The sequence below is a fragment of the Falco peregrinus genome, chromosome 3 (assembly GCF_023634155.1).
Source record: "Falco peregrinus isolate bFalPer1 chromosome 3, bFalPer1.pri, whole genome shotgun sequence".
NCBI lineage: Eukaryota > Metazoa > Chordata > Aves > Falconiformes > Falconidae > Falco > Falco peregrinus.
This window is the reverse complement of record NC_073723.1, coordinates 118,332,239-118,359,862: the sequence shown is the minus strand read 5'-3', so window position 1 is coordinate 118,359,862 and position 27,624 is coordinate 118,332,239. Positions and strand designations below refer to the sequence as shown.

General features: G+C 44.5%; 1 protein-coding gene across 1 annotated transcript in view; it reads left to right on the top strand.

Moving 5' to 3' along the window:
* The window catches only part of CSMD2 (CUB and Sushi multiple domains 2), a 305,852-nt gene that overhangs the window by 64,114 nt on the left and 214,114 nt on the right, over positions 1-27,624 (top strand). Inside the window, exons 4-5 of the mRNA XM_055800542.1 lie at positions 14,527-14,721; positions 21,483-21,690. Of these exons, the coding sequence (XP_055656517.1) occupies positions 14,527-14,721; positions 21,483-21,690 (403 nt within the window). The remainder of the gene's footprint in view (positions 1-14,526; positions 14,722-21,482; positions 21,691-27,624) is intronic.

Genomic DNA, 27,624 nt, shown 5'->3' with positions numbered 1-27,624 from the left:
GTCTTACTCCTCTTTGCTTCTCTCACCGGAGCCTCCCTCCGCCCTGATTGACAGACCAGGTCTTTGAAAATAACTTTCACTCAAAGGATTAACTCGCACTGTTTTCATGTGCTTTGCGTACAGCTCTTCAGACTTGACTTTCAGTTCTTTCTAGCCAGGAGGAGTCTCTCACGACAGCCCCGTTGTGCTTTTGCAGCAGAGAGGTACCATCCAAGTGGGTCAGGTGGGATGCACCGGACTCCTCTTCCCTACGTTTTTGGTGCTGGATTTTCCCCCCAGAGGCTGTAGCTGTCCCTTCCCAACTTTTCCACTGGTTTCAAGGCCAAAGCAGTTCAACACGCAGCTTTTATTTAAAATTAATAAAGGAACTTAACCGTTCTAGCTATGAGAAGCGTTTCATAGCATTGGTGTACATCCAAGTGTTTCTTCTCTGATGGGTCAGATTTTCATACCCAGGTATTTTTGTATTAGGAGACACTGAATTCAGATGACGAATCACATGCTGTTAGTGTATTTCAGACTGGGAAAAAGACAATCTGATTCATTCCAAATAGATCTTTCTGCCAAAGAGATATAAATACACACTGCTTCTTCAATATTGTGGTCTCCATTCTTGATAATAAGCAATTGGGAATGGAGGGTGGGGGATTTGGCAGTTGTGCTGCCGCTTCCATAAACAGCGGGGATGGGATGGCTGCATATTTTCAGCTTAGCACAAAAAGGCTGAAGAAAAGAAAGAGGGTGGGTATAAAAAGCAGAAAACCATGGGTTCCAACTGATCCATTAGAGCTCATTGCTGCAAGAAGTGGCTAGTTTCTGAGCGTTTTTTCTTTTGTTATTTCTGCCTGATGGTTTTTAAGATTAGTCTTTCAAATACGTATTTATGTACCGTGTCACATCTGAAATATAACTAGTGTACTTCTCTGTTAGGATTGATAACTTTCTTCTGTGCCCTGTTGGAGATGCTTCTGTGAAAATGGTATCTCCTACTTGCTTGATGAAGAACACATTGATTTCATGATTTTCCTTGCCCTTACGGAGGAAGAAAATTTACAAGAATTTTTTTTTTTTTACTCTTTTATTTCCATATGTACTTAGATCTCTTCTCTGTAAGCAAAGGTGATATGTTTTTATGTGACTGTGTGTTCGACTGAAGACCATCTGTAGTTGAAGATGCAAGTGGCTGTCCGTTTATCTTCTGAACGTGGGAATGTCTGATGGTTCAGCTTTCTCCTGACCCCTCTATCCCTTTTAGATCGTTTGCTTTTTCTGCTCAGCCCGAGCACTCGCTGCTGGAGCTTTCTTTTCAGTGCTGTCATTAAATTCCATGTATTTTCACCTCCTGCAGACTAATCACTTCAGATCTTACGCTTCATCCATCTTGGCTAGAGCTCAGAAATGTCTGAGACTGGGCATTTGGAATGGTCCTGGATTTTAATAGAATAGATCCTGTAGTTTGGCATCCAGTGAACTCTTGTTTGATATTAAAAATTACATAAGCCCCGCTCACTAAGAAAACAGACTGTATTTGATGCACAAGAGTTTCCGTAGTCCTAATGGAAGTGACATAAAGGTGATTCCAAAATTATCTTGTAGGTCTGTAGAAAAGAGAGCAGTTTGTTCTACATGCTGCGTCAGAAATGTTGTACGTACATTTTTCAGCGTCTTGGACAAAGATCCAGGTCCCAGACTCTCCTGAAGTGAATCTTGCAGACATTTTGTTATGGTTTTTTTCAGTTCTGTAAACTAACGCAGGGTAACCTTTATGCTAATTAAAATTTCTTACAATCGTGGATCTTGCTTTTATCCTGTTCTTCCCATGCCAACCTCTCATCCTATAAAATTAGACCAGCCTTGCAGGAACATGCAGTGGGAGGAAAATGAGTTTGTGCTAGCATATTTCATGTAGTAATCTCATTAGCAGTTAGCTCTGTTATGGATACGTGACCAAGTTGTCCGCATGCGCTTTCTTTATGCATTTGTCCTAAACTATCTTCCAGCATCTTCATCTCTTGTTCTTTTAATGATGGTGGGTGCATGTTGGTGTCCTCCTGAGCTGGTAGCCTCAGGTGGCTGGTAGGTAAGAAAATCAGTGGAAACAAAAACTTTAATGGAAGTTAGTTTTCCTGTTCCAGGTATTTAATTATGTATGAGCAGATTCTCAGTGCGCAAACCAGCTGTAATTTTTATGTTTTATAGAAAAATCTGTATTGCTGAAAGTGCATTGGACCAAAGTGCAAGGAACCCTGGTGCAACTTGTGTGTACGGAAATGATGGCTGTTAATTCTCCCTGGAATTTTTGTCCCAGTTTTTTGTCTCGGGCTATAGTGCTGGAAGTCAGTGAGTGTCTTAGCTAAAAGGAGGACTATCACAATCTGCTGTTTAGAAATCAAATTAAAATGAGAACTTCAGAGCTTGTAAAAGGGTGGCTGGTATTCTTCTGAGACTGTAGGTTGCAATGAAAGCACGCAGGCTGTGCTACCCCTTAAACAGATCTTTTTATGGCATTTCTGGCGCAAGTGAAGAATCCATTATCAGAAATCCCATGAGAACTAATGCTAAACAGACTTCCAGCCTGGCTGACCAGTCCCCTGAGCTGCAGGTAATGCCTGAATGATGCTTTGAACATATAAAATATTATATAAATGCCACATGTTGTTAAGCTTTCTGTTACGTCTCTGTACTGTGGAATATATCCAATTTCACTTGAGCCTCGGGTAGCTTTTCAGTGCTAGTAAACTTTGTCATGGCTCAAATTCTACCAGACAGCGGTCTGTAATCCTAGCGAGAGCAAAACTGACTGCTGGCTTGCCTGTGCCACTCACCCCTGGAAGGGTGTTGGGCCAAGCCCAGCTGAGGCTCCTTGCTCTGGTTCCAGAGCCCCCGGGAGCCGCGGGGCTGGGAGCCACTGGGAGCCCTGGGGTGGGTGAAAGAGGCAGAGGAAAACCTATGAGTTGAAGGGGGGTTGGAAGCCTTTGATCAAGAGAATAGATTTTTCTGGTTGGAGGCAAAGATCTGGTAGACCTTAGATGATCTGGTGGAAAATGATCCTTTCTGGAAGAAGCGGGCAGTGATTTGGACAGGAGGGTGGGGGTTCTTGGGTGAAAGTGCTAGCCTGTGGGGCAAGGATGCCGTAAGAACCAACGGCATGAATGTACTTGCCTTTGGCAGATGAGAAACTGAGGTGGGATGGGGTTGAATGGCAGGTGTAATCCTCTAACTGGGAAAGTATGTTTATTCTGGCTTATGAAATGCTTTTTTTTTTTTTTTTTTTTTCCCCTCCTGTATTCTTTAGTTATTTAATCCATGCGTAGGTGTCCCATAACAAAACATTGCACAAAACCTGTGATGTATTTATTGGTGCTGTCGCGGGCAGCAAGCCTTGTTCCGAGGACTCCCTTTCCAGGGTTTGCAAGAAGGGAGATGCACCTTTTGCCTCTGTGGCAATTGCCTGGTGAAGCCGGAAAGAATCGTGCTGCAGGACAACATCAAATTCCTTCTGGTCTTCTACCGTGTAATGCTGGTTTCCTTCTGAGTTGTGGCACACCAATTTCCCTGATTTCAGTGAAGCCTTTTGGTATTTACAGAAGCGGGTGGATGGATGTCTTCAAACATCACTAGAAGTTTTCCATTTAATCCGCTGTAAGCGATGCGAGGTGTGCAGTCCAGCATCTCTCCTGGGGTCACGGCAGTGTGGAGTTGCTTATTTCAAGACAGTTTACGAGATGTTGAAGCTGTCTGGAAAGCTTCAAGTGTTGCAGCGTACAAAGCTGCACTTAAAAATACTCCAGTGGAGACTAACAAAAGTGTTTGCACCGGGGAGTTCATTACCGAAAGGTTACTTATATAACTTTCTCCTTCCTTTGTGAGATGCCTGTAACTTTTATCAAGTAAATCATATCTTTTAATGTCTTTTAAGATGTGAATGTCTTTTAAGATGTCAGCAGGATACAGGACTGAGAAATGGCCGTAATCCTGAATGTGTGGCAGTTGCTTTGTGAGAATGGGAAGGTTTAATCTGCAGCCAAAGTAGCCTTTCTCTCCTACTGCTCTGATCCTTAGCTTGCATAAGCCACAGCCTGCTGTGCTGCTTTGGAATTTATTTAATAGCTCAGTTGTTTGGACATGATTAAAAATATAATGAATGGAATGAAGCAGTAATAAGATGAACAGCTCATAAAGGGTTTTAGTCTAAAAATACCTGTTTCGGCTCAGGTAGTATAATGAAGACGGTGGTGGCAGTCACAGAGAAGTCCACTGCATGAATCTCTTGCAAGTTTTAGCGAGCTATTGCTGAGTGGGAGGCTCGTGTGTCACCTTGCTCTAGTTGATCTTCTACAGATCATAGCGGGTCCTATTTTTGCTGCTGGTGTTGCTTTGACTCCCTAGCGTTTCCTCTCTCAGTGCCTTGTGCATAGCTCCGGAGAAAAGAGGTTTTAGTTTTTTTTAGATGGGATTGCATGTCTAATAGGTGCTGTGTAAGTTATTTCCGGTGTGAGCACTCAAAGAGGTTGAGCTTCCATGCTTTGCCTGCTTGCAGGGTTCAAGAGCTGAAGACTGTTTAGATTAAGATTTAGTGTTTTCTTAATAGAAAATGTTCAAGGCATAAACTGCTGACAGAAGCTGAGTAGTATTCTCTTCTGTGGCAGACAGGTTAAGGGAACTGTCTTAACAAACAGGTTTTGTTTCTTTGCCTTCCTCTCAGTAGCAGTAGCATCTGCAGTAGAGAATGCAAGGTTGGGTGGGTGAGTGTGGCTGTCTCTCGCACTTCCCCACCTGAAGTTTAAGTAGGGTTTGTATCTTTGCCCTTAGAGGGTAGATTTGTGTTGCATATAAACAGCGTAATTAAAGTAGCACGGAAAAATGGAAGAGGAAAAAAAATATTTTTGAACTATGTCATGTTGAAATAGCGAAGCGCACCTTTTTTCCTCCTTGTTATTTGCATGTGGAAACCCAACGTGGTATTTTTGTGGTTGCATTTCAGCTCTTTCAACGTGACCTTTCTCAGTGTAGAGTTGTGTTATCAAAGCCCAAACGTTCAGCTTTTAGATCAGTGTTGTGAAATCTACGCAACGCCTAGGTTTGTCCCATGTAGTGGAGCAAGGTTCAGGCCAGTTCCGAGATCTTGAGGTATCTGCTTTGTCCTGGTTTAGTTCCAGTCCTTGCTATTCACGGGCTGTGAGTGTCCTTTAAAGCAAAGCCGTGTCTTGTTTCCATGACAATATTTATACAATAGATGGCTTTGTTGTAGCATGTATATATGGATTTTTCATTTGTAACGTCTCTTTGCATCAATTCCTGGTATATTTAAGGTCTCCTTGAAGTATTGGAATCATCATGCTATTCTAGATAGAACTTAAATGAGCATTTCTGGATTGACAGAGTCCTAACCTTTGAGCAAAGCTTCACAGCATCTTGTCTGGCGAGAGAAGAGTACACGAGGTGACTTTTTTTTCCATTTTGCTGATGAGTCACATGGAAGGACAGGAACATTCATGGCTTAATAGGTGGTGTCTCCAGGGTTCCCTGCATCCCCCCATCTAGTTTTCTTCAACTAGAAGCTGGGTTTTGTTTGGGGCTGTGTACTCATGCTGATGATTGTGGCAGGTTTTTTCATCAGTGAAGGATGGCCAGCAGCCACTCCAGCTGGAGACGTGCTAAGTGGGTGGCTGGACATTTCTCTTTCCCTCTCCAATCCGTGAGTCAGTGCCAAGGTCTCCAAGGTGGAGGTTAGTGATCTAAACGGGCAGGCAGGCTGCAAGTGCCCCTGTAGGGCTCGTCTTGCATGGCTTGGCAGTGTGAGAGGCGTACAGAGCAACCCAGCCACGTCTCGTCTCCAAAGTGGATGGAAATACACCCACGTCCTCCAGGCTACATGCGCAGAAGTGACAGGCAAGTCACCTTCCGACTTGAATTGGAGGTGTTTACTTCAAGTGACTAGTCTTTATATCACACGCAAAAGAACTCCTCACTGGAAGGATGCGGGGCGTTTTTATTGATGCGCTTTGGTTCTGCGGGCACCTGGTGGTTCTGTAACGAGCCGATGGATCTGGAAGCAGCAGATGTTCTCCTGGTGGCGGTGACAAGGGGACCGCAGGGGGGCTGTGCTGCAGGCTCCCCCTCAACGCCCGAGTGTCCACCAGCACTAGGTGGGGTCACCTGTGCTTCTGCTTGGCTGGATCGTGGAAAGCTCCACGGACGGTGATTCTGCGGGGTCTCGGGGAAGCCCATCAGCACGTCATACTTCCCTTCTACTGAAGGGTATTTTCTGGATCCCCGCTCTGAACTCTCTAAGTTAGGATTTTTGGCAGCTGCTTTTCTTTTTATTTTCCTTTTTTAAAAAAACCCACCAAACCCTAGTCTTATGGGCATTTCCCCTCTCACCCTCCCTGCCTGCCTTAACCTTAGCTTGCATAAATGTCCTTTTAATGTCCATCACAGGTTGGGATGTATGAAAGAAAAGATAGGGCAGGTCTGAGCACCCAGATCCACTTCATCTACCTTTTAAGCAACAGACAAGGACTTGAAATCAGAGTAAGGTCCCTGAAATCAGAATAAGCTCTTGCTTCAGGATGTATTCAGGCATTGGGGAGATCCCATGTGGGGCTAAAAACTTGTTCGCTGAGATGAGTGCATGTTATTGCATAGCTTGCAAAACTTGCCACAAGCATCATTTTGCAAGATAGGCACTGGTGAATTCAGGAACCAGGACTGAGCCCTAGGCATGCTTTTATGACATAATTAGATTACTTTTGCTTTGTTTTCAGCGAGGAGGATAAAATTACCTTCTAGATTTATTTATTTTTTTTTAATCCATTATGACCGCAAATTAATAATGAATCTGTAGTGCCAGAAGCAGAAGACGACCTAATTGCTACGGCAGCTCAGTGGACTCTTTCCGTGGCACCGTGGCTGAAACGTGTTTGCTTTCTGGGTATTGATAGGAGGTGCCCGCGCTGCGAGCTCAGCATTCCTGGTTGCTTTTACTATTGACCGTTGTATTCGATGGTGTATATATAGCATTTCTCCTTGCCTGATCTCAAGGGCGCTTCCCCACAAACTGTGTGATATCAGGGATTAGTTCATGTGCTGCTCCCTAAGGGTGATGTCCCACTCAGTTATGCCTATGGTATTGGCCGTGACGTGGGATCGAGTAACCAAGCTTCCTAAAGGAGGTACAGCAAAGCTAACTGTAAGAGGGAATAAATTAGAAGGAATACATTATGCAGGCAGATGAGAAAGGAAAACAAAGTCGTTTGTCCGTGTGTCGTGGGAGTGAGCCAGACCTTCTGTGGTTTGGGTGGAAGCTGAAGCAACTGGAATCTGTGAGTTAATGGAGTTTCTGGCCCTGCTTCTGAGAGAACGGGTTACTCGTGGTTTAACCTCGGTACTTTTGGGCGCTAACTCCGGCAGTCTTGCTTGAGAAGATGGGTGGGCTGCTGCTTGGAGCGGGAGCGTGGGGTGTGATCCCCCGCGGCCCCTCCAAAGGCTTCTGAAAGCCAGGAGTGAGGGGTGGGGGAGAAGTGTGGAAGCCGCTAGAAGAAAGAAAATCCAGCTGCCTGTGATGCTGGTGGGAAGATTTGGCAGGTCCGTGTGTCTGGGCACAGGGATCAGGCAGTGCTGTAGGTGAGACCCGAGGAGCACCAGCAGCGCTGGGATCCCCGCGGGCTCGGGCTGCTGCCCTGTGCTTTGCTACCTGCTGCTTCCAGAGAAGCAGCTGAAAAAAAACTAGGCATGATGTGTTGTGGTGAATGCCTGCCTTCTGCTGAGAAATATTTATTAAAACAAATGTAGTTGGCTACGATTTCTGTTTCTGGGTAATCAGCCAATAGCTAGAGAAGATCAATAAGCGGATAAACAATGTGGTCTCTAAAGTTGGACGTGTTTTTTTTTTAAAGAACAAAGAGCGTTCCCTGGCCAGGGACACTCTCCAGCAAAATGCAGAGCGGATCAACACTGGCACCCAGTGTCTAGATGGATTCAGTTCGAATCAGGGTTTCTACATCTGACACCCTTTTTTCACACGGATCCTTGGCTTTCTGTCTTGGTGTGCACAGTGGAGCGAGCTGCTTCATCTGGGACGGCACCCGAACACTCTGGAGCTGCAGTTTTAATTCTGCTTTCGCTTGGTTCCTGCAGTTGTCTTCTGGTGCTGATAACCACTGCAGTATTGCTTTTCTTGGCTTGTCTTTTATGTTACAAAAAGATGCAGGTCTTTGTTTCCCTTGGAATGGTTAACCTCAGTTCAGGGAGGAAGATGGAGTAAAAGTAAAAAGTAAAACCACCGTCCTCCCTGGGGAAGTTTTTTTTTTTTTCCAAGTTACTCTGCAGCTGTTAAATGCCAGTTCAATGAAGCCTTTAAACATACACTTAAATCCATTCCTGCTAAGCAAAACACTTAACCACATACTTTAAATTAAGCTGTGTTCAACTGTTGTGGCACTGAAAAGCAGCAGGACTAGAGCTAAAAGACAAAGCACGTTCTCAAGTACCTCGCTGATTAGGCTGCTGATGCAGGAGAGCATCCCAGGCTGGGATGGGATGTGAGGACCACTGGTTCTGGAAAGCGAGCATCTACTGGTGTCCGAGCATCTGCCAGTCTGATGTTGTTCTTCTGGGCCTGGCAAAAGGTTTCTGTAGCCAGGCTTCAGTATCTGTATCTTCATTCTAGCCAGGCTTCCTCTTCTGTGCTCAGCAAGTAACAACATTTACTTGAAAGTATAAAGAAAAAATGAGTGGTGTAAAGTCCTGAATGTTAAGGATCCCTGCTCGCTGCATCTCTGAAGATAGGAGGGATTGTTTGTTGCTGTATCTCCTGTGATGTTACTGCTTTCATGTTTTGAATCTTTTGCTATTTCTGTAGTGGGATTACTAAATCAAATCTAAAGTAATCCTCTCTCAGCTCGCATGGTACTCTTGGAAGTTTCACTGAAGTTGCTGTAGCACATTTCCAGGAAGGTAAATTGAAAACTGAAAATGAATTTTGAAAAAAGCCCTAGAACTACTACCACAAAGATGATGGATGGTGAACCATTCTGGTCTGTTATTATCCAAAAGTAACTATCTGGCTGTTTTTTAGTGAACAAAGAAATATTAGAGGGGAAAAAATAGTTTCCATTTAGCTTTATCTTTGGCTGTGCTGGAAATGAATCATGACATAAAAAAGGATAAAATGGAATGAAAAAGACACCATTTATTTCCTTTTCTGTAGCACACACTGGACACTTATTCTGAAGGTCAAAACTCTGCTGAACGAAAACAGATTGCACTAAAACACTGGTGAAAGATATTTGAGAGTCATGGCGTATCCCTGTGGTACTTGGCCTAAAAGTTATGGATGAGGAGGGGAGAGGACACCGGTCTGCGTGGATCTCCCCGTCCCGCTGGCGCTGGCATTTGTGCCGGCCAAAGGTGCGCTGTCGTGCACCGGTGTTGGGGTTGCGTTCCGACGCTGTGACGGCAGTCTTGGAGGTGTCCTCTTAAAGAATCCATTTCTTGCCTTGAATTTCTAGGAAGGCAACAAATACAGTGCGGATTGTCTTAGCGAAATACCACCCTGCCCAGCCTGGATCTCTAGCAGCAGAGACCTTTCTGTTTATTCCCTTGGAAGTCAAGACATCAACTGCCGCTGCATTCTGGAACTGCAGGAAAAGGGAAGGCAGCTGAACAAAGCGTCGTGGAGATTAATTTGGAAATGAGCGTGCGGTGATGACTGAGCCAAGTAGTTTAGGTCAATGGTTTTGTTATTTTGCTTGGTCTGTGTAGCATCCTTTCGTTGGGATTTATAAATTATTCCTGCTGTAATAACTGTATTCAGGAGCTATAAGTGCCTGCTCTGGCATGGCTTGCTTGCTTTTCTTTTTTATTGGGAAAGAAAATTAGTTGGGAATGAGGAGATAATGTATGGCCTCATATCATAAAAGTTGCACTCCTTGATAAGATTTCAAGGTTAGAACAATGATAGCATTGAAATATCTGTCGTAAACTACCACAGATAATTCAAGCAATAAAAATGCTTCTTTTAGCTATGTAAATAGGGTAATAGACCAGAATGCAGTATCTAGATGTATTAAATGTTGGGGTTATTTTATATTCGAACAATATAAACAGAGAAAATGGAGCTGAAGATTAATTTGAATAGGAAACAGGGAAGGTTTTTCTTCAGCATGGTGAGCAAAATAGGGATGGGTTTGAGCTGATTCTCTTTGAAAGTACCTGAACTGGGGAGGTAGCTCAAATGTGATGAGCAAGAAGAGGAAAAATCTCCCTGCTTTTTTCTTTCTTTTTTTTTTTTTTTTTTTTTTTTTCCCCTGCTGACAAAAAGAGCTATGGGGTTTTAGGAAAGGCTGATGTCATTAGGCTGAATGCATTTTGATGGTGGGATGCTGTCCAAGGATGCGTTGAGTCACATCTAATGACTTAAAAACTACTAATTAATTTGGAATGAACTGGAACAAGGAGACATGGCTTGACAAGTGCTAGGCTTTGAAAGCTGCTGATTTTGAAAGCTTCCAGCGTAGTGATCATGGGCAAGGGGTCGAGCAAAGCTGGGAACAGCCTGGCGAGCCTGTTGAAAAGGGCAGAAAGAAATGGGGGTAAAGAAGTCAGGGAATGGTGTGAAGCTTCTGATGCAGACCAACAATTCTGGTAGCTCTCTGGCTACTCTTTAGCAGCTCACAGGAGGAATGGATGGTGGAAACTTCTCAAATCTGTTGTTTCTATTTCAAATTTGTGTTCAGTTCGGTTTCAAGCAGCACGCTATGAAATCTGAGGCACCTCGGGTCTTGCACGGATAGATCTAGCGCCGTGAGGGGAACGCATCTTTGTTACTCTGCAACACCTGTGCGGCACACGCGTTCTTGGGTGATGCTCCCAGGACAAAGAGGGGAATTGGTGGAGATTTGTGGGTTCCAAAAGATGGGGCAAAAGGGGCCCAAACTGAAAAGCAAGAGAAAACAAAAAAGCAGAGAAAGATGGGAGTTAAGCAGAAGGGAGTTAAGTTGGGCAGAGGCTGGTCTTGTGCCCTACGGGTTTCCTTTTGCTGAATAAGTGGATTTGAAGGATAGATTGCAAACTGCAGGAAGTGGGAGAGTTCTAGGATTTGGTGGGTTTATTCCTGACTGTTTTCCATGTCCTGACACTTCCTAGTTTCTTGCTGAAAAGATGCCATTTCTGCCTTGCTCTCAGATCATCCTATCCCACGTTGCCTCTTAAGACAGTTGTAGTTCTCACCTAATTCCTCTCCAGAGGTTCTGGCCAGATTCTGTTTGTGTCTGTGCTGGCAATTAACACCATGATTATGATTCTTCTACTGCGTCGTCTTGGGGAGTGAACTCTCCGGGGCAGTATATCTGAATGGTGCTTGGGACAGTGATGGTTGAGGTATGTTGATGAGCTCTCCAGGTGCAACTGCAATAGAATAATCCTATTTCCTTTCCTCTGTCATAAAATAAGATAGTGGTTTGGCAGCTGTTCAAATCAAGACAAATAAAATAAACTGCTCTAAATTCATCATGGAAAGAAACAGACTAAGCTACAAAATGACTAACAGGACCTTCTATTCATCTGTACAAATCTGGTCTGTGGCTGCATTCATTTCCATACAATCACTGGAAAATATTATGTTGATTGCCGGGAACAAAGCTTTTATGGGGAGGAAAAAAAAAATAAATCCGTGCTACTAATCTACAGTGGAATTGGTAAATGGGTAAGACAAAGCTTTAATAATATTATTCTGTGCGACATCTGATGTAAATAATACAGTTCTATTAATCTCTCAAGCAATCAGAGAGTCTGGCTGTTAGAGGCAGCCAAGTATGAGCAATAATATTATCTCTTCTCGAGAATGTTGGAGTAGAATCACAAATCCATCGCTGTGAAAGCAGTTGCTGCACCAGCTTAGGGAGTCACACTCGGCAGCGAAACGGGCACAGGCTTCCAGCTGGGATTTTGCGGGGACGTCTCCAGCCCCTGCACCCCAGCAGCCTGGGCGCACCCTGCAGCCAGCCGGTGGGGCTTGGGGAAGCCGCGCTTTCTCAGGAAGCATCCATGCTGTGTCCCGTGACTCCTTTTGCTCCCTCTGTAGGGGACGGTGTACTTCTTCACCTCCTGGTAGGGTCTGAGCAAGCTCATCTCCTGCACAAGTGCCTCAAGAGCGTGGCTGACAGCGGATCCTCGTGCAGGCTGCTTGCACTGCACCAGCTCTGGCCGTAGCTCTGGCCTCTCTGGAAGCAGTTCCTTCAGTCCACGAGGCAGCAATCTGAAGAAGTGCTGGTCTTCTGCAGATGTGCTCGGTGGTATTTTTAAAAAGTGAAAAAAATCATACTCAATCCGCATTGCTTCCTGCAGCAACCCCACTGAATCCAATGCAAAGAGTTAATGTTTCCTCCCCCCGAAAGCATGTGTGCGTTGTCTGTCCTGTAACAAGATATTAGTTAAGGCAGCCAAATGAAGCAGAATTTTTAAATGAGATCCTGTTTTTCAAGTATGATTTTAAGATATGATGCAGGTCAGGGTTGTCTGATTCTTCACGGTTCATTAAGTAGAGAGCAGCTAGTGTTAGAGATTGACTTTTAAAAATGATAGATTTTTATTTATAGCAGAGTTCTAGTCATTAATTTTAAAGGATGGAAGCATAAAAGCAGGAATGGGTTCATTTTTAAAAAAAGTGACACTGGTAATTTAATTAAATTGGGGCTTAGAGTATCATTACAGAAAATGAAACATTAGTTCTACACTGCTTTTCAAGCCATCTGATGTATTTGATAGCATCCCTCCGCTTACAAAACCTGTATGGTCATTAATATTTCTATGTGGAAGTTGCTGCTGAACTTCCCGGCATCTGGGAAGGCTGTAAATGGTATTTTGGAGGAGGGAGCAAGGGGAAGCTACCTTGTCCGTCAGAGCTTGTACCTGCCCCCCATTGCTGCGCAGTCAACGGCTGCACGGGGGAGCGGAGCCCAGGGCTGCATCCCTGGGATGCTGGCTCTGCTCTGCTGGGGCTCTGGGTATCACAGCTCCCCTGCACACAGACGTGTGCCCAGAGCTTGCGATCACAGCAGAACCCCCCCCAAAACCGAAGCAACGCAGGAATTGAAATGTATGTGCTATTAAGATTAATCAAATTCAAGGTGGTAAGGTTGCATTTAATCTCGAAGCGTGTTAACTAGACAACAAGGTGGTCTGTCTGGATGCAGGAAGCCTAATCCTGTATTCATTACAGATTAGTCTTTAATTTCCCTTGCTGTGAGGGATGCTGCCTGCTATCTGCTGCAGGGAGCCCGCTTAGGGTACCGAGCTCCGCTCCGCAGGCAGAGCGGGGCCATCCCAAATCCCAACCTGCAGGACAGACAGGCAGTGTGTCTGCATTGCTGTTGGGGATTTATGTTTCATTTCACATGCTTACGCACAATTTTGGTTGTATTTTATTGTGCTGTGTGCCGTGTACGCTAGCATATAATTTTCCTTTTAATCTTCCTCTTTTCCTTGGCAGAGCTGCAGACTAAACCTCCCTTTGCTCATATAAATTCATCTGGTTTTGTTCATGCCCCTGACAAAATTGTTTCCAATGATAAACCGTCACTTCAGCTTTGAATGACCATGTTTTCCTTCCTCTCATGTTTCAGCTTTAATGAAAAACTACTATAATACAAGATGCTGCACAAGGGCCTGATTCGCATTTGATTAAGTCATTTGTCGCCTGGGTTGTGTATGTCGGGTTTTACACTGGGTTCTAAACCCATCATTTGAGTGGATCATTTTGGAGTGGCTGATGGGAATCCGTGGAGTTTTACTTAAATTCTCTGAAACTGCTGCACAGAGACACTGGTTAAGAATTTGCTAGCATTTTCTCTGCAGCTTTTCCATCTTCTATTCAAGTATCCCATATTCTTTTTGATGCAAACTTTTGTTGGACTGTTGCCTTCGGTGGAGCTGGGTCCCACTGCATTGTTCAGAGTTCGGTTTGATGAATATGTGTGAAATCCAGATTAAACACACAGCGCAATGAAGTGTAAATCCTGGTGGGCTGAAATGTTGCGCATTTTGTTTAGGAGATAGTTGCTAATTACAGGGTTTGCCATCTTCTGTGTGGTTCTAAAGTATAATGCAACTCTGCTTACGTTGCAGGGGCCTTCGAGGTGCCCAGGGAAGGTCTGTTGGAAAAAAGTTATTTCAAACAGAGATGTAATCTTTGGATTCTAATCAACTGCAATTGCGTTAAGGAGCTGCACGGCGTGGCATGGCAAAGAGGGATGCTTTGGTCAGGGAAGAGAGGATCTTTTTTCTGACTCATTAGCTTGGGGGGAGTGATTTTTGTTTCCTTGTTGTATCTACTTGGTACAAATGGTAATTAAATGCAAATCCTAACTGGCCTTGATGTGTTCTGTTGGGGTAAGTTCTGGGGTTATTTGCTTTTTCCATTTTAAGTGATGCATTTCCTTTGAGAGGAGCCCTCCCTCGGGATCCTTCACCTGACTGCTCTGTTACGATGCCCTGTCCCTAACCAGAAGCACCTTTCTTTGGCAGTTCTACCGAGTCATACGTGCGGAAATCCAGGAAGGCTGCAGAATGGGATTCAGCAAGGGACGACCTTCAGCATCGGGGACAAAGTGAGATACAGCTGTAATCCGGGTTTCTTTTTGGAAGGCCACGCGTTGCTCACGTGCCATGCCAACTCGGAAAACAGTGCTTCCTGGGATTTTCCTCTCCCCTTCTGCAGAGGTAAAGTGTCCTCTCTCCTCTGGAACAAGGCACAGTGCAACAGGATTTAATGAGCTGTTTGGGGTTGGGAATAACGTCACGGGCTGTAAGCTTGATTTAAAAAAGGTGAAAGCTAAACATGATGTAGTTAATATTGAGGTTCCTTTTTATTGGATTCCTTAAAACTGCCAGGGTTTGGGTGAATAATAGGAAGTTTATGAAGTGCTCAAAGTATTCAAAATGCTACCCAGCTACTTTAACTTCAATTTCTTTGTCTAAAGTGGCGGGGGGGGGGGGGGGAGCAGGCGTGTTATCCATAAGATAGGGCATCCACCCAAGATCATGCCTGTTTTCGAGATCAAACACTAGAAAACAAGACTGGATTTTCTGCGTTCTGCAATGTCGAGCTGGCTTCCCCCGTGGCACGTTCCGCGGTGATGCTGGTGTGGGCTGTGGCAGTGGGGCTGGCAGCCTCGGGCAGGGAATGCTGGATGGGAGGTAAAATCCAGCCTGTGTCTGAGAAGGCTGGCCAGCCTTCCTGCAAGCCCTTTTGGGGCAGGGAGAGATTCCTTTATCAGTACAGAGAGCTTCTTGCTAATTCCCTGGGACCACAAGGGACTCGAGAGTCTGTAAATGTACAAGTGTCTGTGGTGTTACACCAAAATAGTTGCTGTTACTTTGAAGTCTTTTCCCCTCAATTCCTTGTGTACTTCAGCAGAGCATCTTATATTGATTCTTTTTATTGACTCTGCTTGTGCAATCAATCAGCAGTTCTAAGCTGTAGCATAAATCTTGCATTTAAAGTGAGCAAATTTTGTTTGCTTGGTGTGTTTTTAATGCTTGCCTGAATCAGTTACACAGCAGTAATATGTGCTGCTTGGGGTATTTCTTTGTATGCTTACCTATTGTTTTGGGGCCAAGGGCTTTATACTGCTGAAGGAGGGGGTCATACAGCCAGACTGACCCTGGAGAGGGACCGCTATCATTGCCAGTTTAGTTTGATTAATTACGGTCCTTTGCTTTTTCTTCAGATTGGGACTCTCATAATGTTTTTTTTTTTAATTTTTCTTTTGTATTTCACTGGAAATGTGTGCAGAAAAAACATTCGCTGCAGTTCAACCTTGAGTGTATGCGATGCAATACCCTTCTTAGAAGGGAAGGAAATTATTTGCATCAGTGGACCAGTGTTTCTTCCAGTCTGACAGGACTTCTCTGATACTGCCTTTGCCCAAAGGAAGGCTGCTATCTGCTTGCTCTGCTATTACTCAGACATTTGTGTACTAGACCCCAACAAGGGAGGGATTAACCTCTGACCCCAACAAATGTTGAAGTTGAGGGTTGACAGCGTTGCAATTTGTGATCTTTGCTGCAGAGAAAAGACCCTTTTTGCATTTTTGTCTTGAACTGTCAAACCCACTTTTAATTTTAACACTACCCTTTCAGTCTTGAGTCCAGCAATGATGATGGTGGCATCTGATACACTTCAGAAGGGAGGAATAAAAAATCCTGTGGTGCTTGCACCAGTGTTGTATGAATTGCTCTGGCAGCAAAATAATGTGCTTATTCAGGTGCACTTGCGTAGCAGTGTGCCTGCAGGTTCCTGGAGGGAACTGCTCCTTTTTAATAGATTGGGGCCCTGATCCTTCAAGACTTTACCTCGAATAAAGCCAAAACATTTTTTTGGAGACAGGAACCAGAAATCTTCTCATGTAACATTTATCTCTTATTATTCTAGGAAACTAGGAAGTAGCAAAGTCAGCCTGCAAATTGACTTGTGGAATTTGAAACCCAGCTGCACTCCTACTATAAGGAGGCTTTTGGTAATCAGTAATTTGTACTTGGTTGATAAACTGGTGATACAGGCCTGAGTTCCTGCAAGGGGCAAAACGATTTGCCTATTGACAAACAGGTTTACGCCTTCATTTGTAGGGAAAATAGTGTTTTCAAAACTCTTGCCTGAAGAAGAATATCTTTTTCCCCGAGAGATAAAAGATCTGTGTGGCCTATGTAGCTTATAATTAAATAGTATTGGCTTACTGGTAGTTGTCACCTGAAAGTTTATTCAATGTGTTTGCACATGTTCTTTTATTTTCTAATATGAGTTGGAGGTGGGTCATGCTGCTGTGTCAGATCCAAACAAATAAAGATGAAAAGTGCCTTCTAGCTGAGCTGGCGTTAAAATCTCAGGGGCAGCGATCTTGGGAATAGGCTTATCCAATGTCGCTGCGAAGGGCAGTGTTTGGTTTGGGGACTCTGCCCTTTCCTTCTTCCCCTCCTCTCCAGCACAGTGACAGGTGTGAGACAAGTGTTGAGAACAGTGTGAGTTTCTACCATGCTAATCGATACTCCCTTTTGGTTTCTTCATGCTCTTTTCTTTGTGCTGGTCGTCTACTTTGTAATATCCTTTTCGATGTATTGGTAGCCTTGTCTCTGTTCCAGTGTTCGTGTAGTGAAATAATCGAAGATGCAAAGAAATGCATGGTAGAAAAAACCAAGAAACAAAGATGTTTGCGGGGGTGTGCCAGGACCGCAAGGCTTTGAAGGAAAGGAGTGCTGCAGCGTAGCAGCTTTATCTTCATAGGATTTGTCTGCACTACCTTTACCCAACTCTCAGTTTAGAAGTACAGGGCTTTTTTATTTATTTATTTATGTATTTATTTATTTATTTATTTATTTTTTAATTGAGGACAAGTGTAATCTCACTAAGAAAGGAAAGGAGGAAGGAATTCCAGATGCAGAAGGAATGGCTCGGAGAAATGTGTCTCTGCAGAGCCGGTGAGAGTAGCTAGTGCTGCGGCTCGCCAGTGGTTTTGAAAGCACAGTTATATCAAAATTGATTCTTGGACTCTGAGCTAAAAGAGACTATAAATTCAGTCCGCACAGACTCTGCTCGGGTGAGTTATGTTTCTTGCTTACGTGGCCGGAAGGTTTAAAATTGCAGTGATCTCATTCAGGGAGCACCAAAGCAACAGAAGTGACATCTCCATGCTGATCGGCGAAGCAGGAGCGCGCAGAACTGGGTGGCAGCTGTGGCTGCCCAGCAGAGGAGCTGGGCTGTGCCTGGCGGACCATGTGTAACCGGGAAATTCGCCTGGAGGACTGAGAGTCCTCAGCGAGTCTGGGTCAGACTGTAAAACCTGGGCTAAGCTGACATTTATCCCAGCTATAATAATGTGTGTCAGAAATATCTGGGATGGTTTCCTCGTTGCATCTTGGTTTTTTGGACACGCTTTCTGCACAATTGTTCTGTATTCACAGAACAAACAAAGACCTTTATCTTAATCTAAATGGGGCCTTAAGCCCAGTCCTGCCAGTCTAGCTGGGTTTTTATCTTGACGGTGCACTGGAGGCACAACCCCTGTGGACTCGGAATGCTGTCTTCTGTTACGCTGTAGCCACAGAAGGAACAACCCTCGCTGGGGTCATTTAATTTCAAATAAAGCAAAATGGTGCATTTGAAGCACCAAAACAGTATCTGGAAACATCTGAATCTGTTCTGTAAAGCTCTTTCATGCATGCGGAGAGAAGTCTTGCCCAGGTTGTTTGCTGAATTTAAGTAGAACTGATAGGTTTATGATTCTGGTAGGCAGTTGAGTAAAAATTTAGTAAGCCAGCTGAGAAGTTGAGAACATTTGTGAAGCTACGTTTTAAGCATATCAAATATGCATAATCTCATTAAAAGTGGTCTATCTTCCTAACTCACACAGCTGCTTAGACTGCACTGTGCCCAAAATAATTGAAGGGCTGTTCAAGAAGATTTTAGAAGATTGTAGGATATATTTACACAGTAACAACCTCTACAGACTTAGGAAGTGTGTATTTAGAAATGGATAGGAAGAATACATTTTCCATTAAATGCCTTTTGCAATGAAAAATTTTCAAGGAATTAAAAACTCCCCTTCAATTTAAAAAAAAAAAAAAAAAAAAAAAAGAAGCCAAAATCACCATACCTTTGGCTGGATCTTCAGCTACTCCAAGTTAGTGTTCAAGGAAAAATTTACGCAGACATGAGTGGCCCAACTCTGAGTTGTGATTAAAGCAAGCCTAGCGGTACCCATGTCTGTGTAAATTTCTCCTTTAAAATTAGGTTAGTCCTGTAAAAAAAAAAAAAAAAAATTATATATAGTCCCGTTGTTTAAGAAATCTAATTATAGCATTGAGTCAAAATTCTTGAGCGTATTCGCTGTCGCCTCCTGCATTCCTTCTAGTATGACAGCAGCTTTCATGGACCAGATCAGGCTCTGATGGTGAACGTGGCTGAGAACTTGACATTAGGAGCTGCTTCTTTGAAAACGCTGTGTTTGCTGTTGGGGGTGTGTGTTCAAGGGGTCTGCGTAGACCTGAGCTGCACGAATGCATGGTCGTAGTGAGGAGCAAGCGTTTGGGCAAGAGCTGCTGTGCCCTTGACCCCGCGGGGTTCGCATCCAGCGGCTGGGTTGCTTGAGGATGTCTCGTGGTAGCGGTGTGGGACCTTATTTGCAAAGATGCTTGGAATGGTGCCCAGGGCCAGCAGCAGCAAACAATGATGTTTTAACACATCGTGCAGGAGGTAGCTGCCCCTCTGGAGGTAAGTCTGTCTTAAGGATAAATTGCCTCTTCAGATCCCCGTGTGTTGCTGAAGCAGCTGATGACCTTGCTCTTGCTCTCTCTTGCTGCTGGGCGTGTGGTCTGAGTTCGCTGACCCAGAATCTTATTTGCATCTGTTTCTCTCTAGCATCTGCAAGGGCACTTACTCATGAGAAATTACATTTGAACATACCAGTAAACTGGTGAATTGTGCTTATCCTCTCAGGCTAGGATCCATTCATCCTCTAAAAAGCATTTGCATTCTGCCTGACGGGGGAGGGGGTGGTGGTGGGGGGGTTGAAGTAGCCCTTTTACTTTTTTCGTAGACCTCCTTTGGAGGTCCCACTGTGAATCTTGTGGATGATGCCTTGAAGTTTGAAGGGTTTTCTGGTGCTTGGACTAGACGAGAGATCTTTCAGCCTAAATTTATTGAGGATTCTAACTGTACTTCAGTGTCTGTGAATAACTTAAATTCACTGACATTATAACTGCAGCAGATACACAACTTTGTGGTAAGAGAATACCAGGAATAGAGCGTTGTGTTGGGATTTCAGTGGCCTTTTTCAGTCCTAGTTTTGGCTGCTGGAATGGTCCAGAAGCAGTTGCATGTGTGCCTACAGGTGTGGGGATTTTTATCCTATTTTTTTCTGTCTTGCTGGGAGCTCCGCCGTAACGAGCGATGTGCCATCCCCGACTGAGCACAGCAGTGGTTGGAGGCTCAAAGGTGCCGGTGCAACCTGCGCAGCGTGTTAATGCCACACGAACAAGACGTTCTAGCCTGGGGTGTTCCTATCGCCGGCGCTTGCCATCCGTCACTGGGAAGCCTGTGCCTGCCCGTGCCTTCTGCTTGCTCGGGTGGCTGGCTGGGCTGGGACAGCAGATGGCTGGGGGAGAGAAAAGCTGGCATGTGTATTTGTCTGACTTTGTCTTTCAAGTTTCATCAGTTAGAGGCTGTGGGTTTCAGCTCTGCTGAGAAGACCTGATAGCACAAGTTCCCAAGTCCTGAACGGGTCTAAAAGCTGAAGGGTCCTCCCGAGCAGCCCTGCAGCGCCATCCTGCCCTTTCCTTAGGTGCCAACGACCCATCGCACTTAACTCCTGCTCTCACCTGTGTTAAATTTCAGTTCGGAAGGGTTTTTTTTTAAAAACATTTGTAATGAAAATAAGTGTTCGTGATGTAAAGCCCCAAGCTCCTTGACTAAAGCATCTGAAATGCTCAGTAATACATGTTGTAAAGTTAACAGGCTTTTCTTAGCAGCTTTCCAAATAAATGCTGAGCTGATGCTGCATGTACATGAGCAGTGAGCTGCCCCGGTGCTGGTTAATTCTTGGTTTCCTTTATCTTCCTGCCCATGTTTTCTTTAGATCCCCCTCCTTTAATTGCTCTAACGGCTCCTGCTGCTAAAAGTCAGGTTGTAAAAATGAAGGAACCTGCAGCAAAGTTGAAATCCAGTGTATGACCAGGCAAATGCCCAGGAAATGTCCTTGCTAGGTTTCTGAACAAAGCCTTAAATTTTTACCACTATGGTTTTGGTAACCACATACTTCCTTAAGAAACCAGAGTCAACGAAGACCCGTGAGGCAGGTGTGTGGGAGCTCCACTCCTTTTCTATTAAATACAGTGTTTGTACTCTTAAGTCTTGTTCTCCCGGGATGTTGGGGGTGTTTCTGTGGCTGATGAAGGTGCTGAGATCTACGTGAGGTGGAGACCAGCCTCTCCCCGCTGTGACGTGAGGTTTGCAAAACCCTCTCGGTCGCTGCCTTCCTGCTGGTTTTCCTCCAGCTTGGCTGGCTGTACGGATGGGGGGAAGCTTGTGGGAAACACCGGGGGAGGATCCTGCTCAGGAATAAAACAGAAAACTTGGCCAAGAGCATGTGAGGAAAGAGTGTCTTGACAGCGAGAGGCATTACACCGAGAGCTGCCTCCCCAGGGAGGTGGTGGAAACTGTCACTTGGGGTGTTTAGAGCGAGACTAAACAAATCACGAGTAAGTGTACGGTGGGGAATAAGCTGGCACTTGCCAGGGGACACTGGCTGACCTAATAGGATTTTGCATCCCGCAAGGTATTTGTCTCTTAATAATAGTATGTAGTAAAACACATCCTGACAAAAGCAATGGGTGTTTTAAAGCTTTGCTTTGAATTGGGGCTCGTTCTTTTTTTGGTGTACTGCTTTGCGCATTCCAACAAAATCTGGTAACTTGTGTTCTCTTTCCAGCTGATGATGCTTGTGGAGGGACTTTGCGGGGACAGAGCGGCATTATCTCAAGCCCTCATTTTCCTTTGGAGTACGGCAATAACGCGGACTGCACGTGGACTATCCTTGCTGAACCTGGAGACACTATTGCTCTGGTTTTCATGGATTTTCAGCTGGAAGATGGATACGATGTTTTAGAAGTTGCTGGAACGGAGGGATCTTCGCTCTGGTATGTTGCTGCTGGCCATAATTTGTTGTGGTCTGTACAGTCATGTCGTACCTGCTGGTGTTTGTGTGCGCAGATCCAGACTTCACAGGGTGTTGGGAGTGAAGAGGGTTTGTGCCAGAATGAGGGTAGTTCCTGGTTATCCCCAGGCAAAGGTTGTTGCTGCCTTCTAATGAAACTCCCTGGGATGCTTTTTATTTGCTTGGTAAACTTTGCAGTGGCTGTCGTCTACTTTAAATCATATTCTCTGCAATAAGATTTCAAAGTTTAGCCGGTTAGAAGAAATAAAGAATTAAAAAAAAAAAAAAAAAAAAAAAACTCGCCGCGGAAGACCCAATACTTCAAAACCCAGGAAACCCTGCTCAAACCTTGTTTTTCCTGAATTGTTTTCTGATTATTGCTAAATATGTTGCTGACAGGTAGACTTTACTGTTAATGAACTTTGGGCAAATGTTTCTAGAGACAGTTTGTCCTTTAGACAGAAGACTGCGTATAGAATTTCAATACCTCTACCATCCCGTCGTTAGAGCACTGCTTTCAGAAATATTGCTTTTATGTATAATAAATGCCACACTGATATTTTTTTTTTTCCCTCTGGATATAAAAGAGCTACCCAAATGATCAGTGCGGTGTAGTCTGAAGTGAGAGCTTCCAGAAGGAACGTGATGTATTGCTTATATTGCTTTTATAGCAAAGGACACCTCTGCCTCTAGTCGATCTAGACCCCGTGATCTTCTGCACTGTGGTTGCACTCAACAAATGGTTAAATGTCCTAACTAGCAGCAAATGGAAGGGAGTAGTCTTAAACCCAACATCCCTCCAGAAGGGAAGAATTAAGCGTTTGAAATAATTAGGTGTTGCCTGGGATTATCAGCAGGAAGTTAAATTACGATTATTTATGAGGATTGTGTCACAGCTACAAATAACATTCATTTAAGTGATTTATACTTGCCTGGCAATTATGGGGGAATAGGATTTGAATGTCTAAACGTATTGATGTGAGAGAACTTGCCATTTACCATGTACCAGTTGTTTACTGTTCCCAGGACCCCTTTGAAAATTAGATGTTGCTGTTTCGTGGAAAAAACCCCTTGTTTATTAGCATGCATTAATATTTTAGGGCACTGTTAGTTTTTAGCCATTACGTACTGCAGTGAGGATCAGTCATCTGTGGTGTGTGGTAAAGATGAATGTCGCTAGTTAAGAAACATTATTCAGCCTGGAGTTGTTGCCACTGCAGCGCTGTGTCTTGTCATATCAAAAATAAAACAATGCCTGTCAGAGTGAACTGCTAGGGAAAAAAAAAATTAATAAACTCCCCATAAATACAGCATGGTAGACCTTTAAAAATGGCAAATGTGTCTTAGAAAATTAAGCCCTTTGACTTTCAGTAGCACACGTACGTGCACATGGATTCTTTTTAAAAAAGGAAATCTAGTAGCTATGGAGTTTTGAAGGTAGTGTGTTTTACAGACACGGGTTGGGGGGCCTTGTCAGAGGGAATAATGATGCATTTGCTTTCCTCCTTCCCCCTTGCCCCCCAGGTGCCCATGTGCTGCATCTTTAATGATGCCTTTCTTCCAAATGGATTTTCACTGGGAGTTGGATGAACTCTGTGAGCTGTAGCAGCAGTGGACTCCCGTTTGAATCGGCTGGTGGAGCAGCCCAGGCGAGCTGCGCTGTGTTAATGAGTGAAACAGGTCACAAACATGCGTTGCAGCCAGAAGAAGCTGTTCCTGCCTTGCGAGGTTCATCCTGCATTTTATAGTCCCATGAAATACACATGGGCGAGATAAACACGGCAGTCAATTCAAAGGGATCTCATTTAGTATTCTTGAGAAGGAAACTTTTCAGTCCCGTAAGCAGAATTACAAAGAGTCTTGTTTTGAATTGCATTTTTCAAAGCCAGCCTTCACAACTCAAAGCTTGATAATTAAATTCAGATGACTCATTTTTCCCATTTTTTAATAATTTTTGCCCGTAGGGGGAAAAAAGTGGAGCTCCTATCTCCTCTTTAAACATGTTGATATGATTCAGCTTGAAAATATAGCTAAAACCCTTCCCCCCCCCGGCCCCCCCCCGAAAACCTAGTTTTAATTATTTGTAATGTGGCAGAGAGACTAATGGCCAAATAAACCATTCTATTGAAGTATCTTGCAGCTAAATATTTCATTTCCTAAGCATTATAAATAGTTTTAATCTTGTCCAGAGATGTACTCCAAAAAAAAAAAAACCCAACCAAAACTAAATTTCATCTGGAGTATAATTCATATGTATTTTCAAGCTATGGAATGTTATCTAACGGTGGTGTTTACGAGACCACAGCAGCAGTACAGCTCGGCGCAGCAAGCAGGCTTACTAAAAATCTCCTGTGTTGTCATTTACCCTCCCCTCTTTAAAAATAGATGCTGCTTTGCTTTTTTATGAGCCGGCTTCCCTTAACCCTCCTGCCTTGGGCGGTCACCCCGGCTGCATCGGCCGTGCTGCACACTGATCTCGGCGCGCACAGCTGCTCCCTGGGGGAATCCCCTGACGGGTTGCATTTGGTCCTTGACCTGTTGGATGCGAATCCTGCAGTAAAGTCTTGAAAGGGAAAGGGCATCGCAGGTCTAAGCATCCATACGTCAAGCCGAGCAATAGAGCTGAGTAGCTATTTGAGACATATTAATAAAATAACACATTTACAGCTCTTCTAACCGCTATCGTGGTTTCTCTCAGGAGAGCTTGGGCCTAGATTTCCTTGACAGGTGAGAAATAAAACTCTACTGAGCGGGGAAGAGGAAGGGAAGAAAAGTAGCAGTGTGAAAAAGAGCCTGTCAGATTGGAAAGGACAATGGGGGGGTCTCCAGGCTAAAAAGAAAAATGGGAAGGATGGCAGTAGCTGCCCTGTTCTCCTCGGAGGTTAGCTGGAGTGGCCATCCTTATCACATCCGTACCACATCCCTTCTTTACAAGGATGCACTGGAACAGGAGCAGGATACGGAGTAACGTGGTCTCTTGCATCGTTATCCCCAGACTTTTTCTTGTCTTCAAGGCTTGGGGTTCTTTCCCCCCTTATTTTCTACTAGCTCTGAGGGATCTGAAAGAATTAAGGGAATTCTTCTCTATAATTACATGTAAAAGAAGAAAACCCCTGCAAGCAGCTTGGGCTGCAGCCCTTAAGGGACCTGAGCTCTGCTGATCATGTGCTTTGTGTCAGCGTCTGCTCAGAGCAGACTAAATCCCTTGGCTAACACTTCTCAGGAATATCTGCTGATTATGGCTGTCGTGGTGCCCACTTTAAAGCTTTTTCTGATGGCAAGCATCCCCGTGGGTGCTCAGCTACGCTGAAAATACCGAAGCGTTTCAAGCTGAGCACCTAAACCATCCCAAGACTGTGATGATAAGGAAGCCTCCAAGCTGGTCCTGGCTGGCACTGAGCCTGCTCTGGGGCAGATGCCTCTCAGCCTCAGCTTCCCTTTAACAGCTCGGGGGTTGCTCTGAAGCTTTGGGTAGGGCTCGACTTGGGTTAAAATATTGTCTTTGATCCCCTGCCTGTTCTTCCGTGAGTCCTCAGAGAAGTTTCTTGGGGGATGCCTGGGGTGACAGGATGGGGACTCCAGCAGGGGCGGTGGGAGCCTGGGTACCGCAGCTCGGGACTGGTGGCCGTACCCTCCTGTTGTACCTCCAGCATCCATGTCCCCCCTGAAGGTTTGGAGGAAGGAGCAGCGTGCGGTGCAGCAATTGCGTGGCTGCGCTCTGAGCACGCTTCAGAGGGGGTAACTTTTTACTTCGCCTGTGGTGGAAGAGGTCTGGATTTCCCGTGTTTGTGCCTGGCTGCTGCAGTTCAAGTACATGCAGACAATGAAAATGGGGTTGTCTGTCTCTTGCACTTGTTTCTGTCATCTGTTTAGATCTCACCTAGCTGGTCTGGGACCTGTATCTAATATTAGGTGTAATGACTTGGATTACAATTATTAAAGCATTATGGTGCCATTGTCAGAGAAGGTGGTGATGGAGGGGATGACTAATAATCCAATTTATTTGTGTGTGTCTACAGGGATTGACTAAGATCAAGTGTGCATTTTGCTGGGTATGATGCAGGTATTTAAAAAAGAAGGTTTTTGCAGCCATTCCAATACAGCTGAAGCAGGCAGGATAGGTAAAGATCAAAGCCTAGTTCACAGGCTATGCAGAGCCGCCTGCAACAAAGTTCCTCTAGAGCAGGGATCTTCAAAGTTGTGGAAACGTAGGAAGACAGTCTAATATTTGCCATATAAAAAGTTTATTTTATGCTGTTGATTTGGAAGACCAGCCGATAGTGGAGATGCTGTAAGCTTCAGCCCATCTGCTGGCCGGGTCAGTGGCTAGCGATAGCCTTTCCCCCCAGATGATGTGTGGCGCTCCATGGCTGTTCGTTCCACTGATGAAACTAGAAACCTCTGCTCCTGCCAGATGAATTAATTCTATGAGGTAAATCTTAACAAGTATCTCGTTTGTCTGTGACAGCCTGTCTGGCATGTTTTGAAGTTCATTAGATGTTTCTAATTTTCCGATGGGAAGTTTACTTTGAGGTGCAGATGACTTCTTTAATAATGAAGCTTTTCAAATCTTTCATAGCTATGTTGTGTTTTGCAGCTGTGTATGGTAGGTTATCAGAGTCCAAATTGGTCAGAGGGACTGGGATTTTAGTTGGGAAAGGTGCTCCTGTTGCTGTTACATAGTCATGTGGTGTTTTTTCAGATCAAAAAATACTTCCGTATGTGAAGGGTCAGAACCTTTTTGAGTTGTTCTTTAGCCTTGTATTAGGTTCTAGTGTAGCAATTAACCTCTTGCCCTCCGTAACCTTATTTCACATAATCTTTTTGCTTGAACCAGGCTGCAACAGAACGTTACCTGCCAAAACACCTCATAGTCCTGCACTGAGAAGTTGCATGTTGACCTGGGAATATGATTTGCTTTTGTATTCCTTCATTTGCCACTAGATCCTCGGGTTTCTGTCCAAATGTTGAGCCTGCTTAGCCTGACCTATAAAATCCCACCCTAACTTGGGAATGGAAAGTGCTACGGCTGCTTTTCGATTTCCTCGGAGCAATCCAGGCTGTGTCCACCCTTCTGAATGACAAACCAGTAATGGTGCATTTCCTCTTGAACTTAATTAGTTTTCTTTATTGCAACTTTTACTGAATGTGGCTACATTTTTTTAAAAAATTCACGTGCTTATCTTCAAAAGAAATGAAGCTGCCACCCACTCCCTTATTTATTTATTATTATTATTTTTAAATCGGGTTCACGGACCTTTAGAAACTGCTTTCTCCTCAACTTCCTTAATTCTGTATTTTGTTCCGAGACGACATGAACACATACTGAATTGCTGTATTAATGCAGAGTCTTGGGTCGGTGGTATCTTTCTTCCCGATGATCCTTCTCTTGACTTAATTATTCCACGCTCTGGAACACAAGTCTTATTTCAGCAGGGGGGGGTTGCATCATCTGTCAAGTTGCCCCTCTGCTGCCCTCCCACTCTTTGAGCCTTCCCCAGTCCTTTCCCCCGTGAAACATTTCCCCCCTTCCTGTTAATCCCATGCGAAGCAAATGCCGTGGGAGAAGCAAGGCTGCAAGTAACTGCCAAATCGATGGAGTTTATTCCTGTCTGAATGGTTCCTCCTCTTCAGTGTCTCATCTTCATTTTGCCTTTTCAGCCTTGGAGCTATGTTTTGCATGTCTGTCTTGCACAGATGTTTTCCCTCTCCTCCTTAGAGCTGTTTTTGCACTGAGTTTTGGTAGAATTTGGGTTTAGCTTTGTCTCTTGGTTTCCTAGAAGTGAGGGAGCATGCCTTAACGTGTACGTGTGTGCTATTTGGCATTACTTTTCTAGCACAGCTGTGCCTGATGTGAAGGCAACGCAGGCATCTTGCTCTGCTTCAGCTCTCCTGGAAGGAGAACTGAGGACCTCTG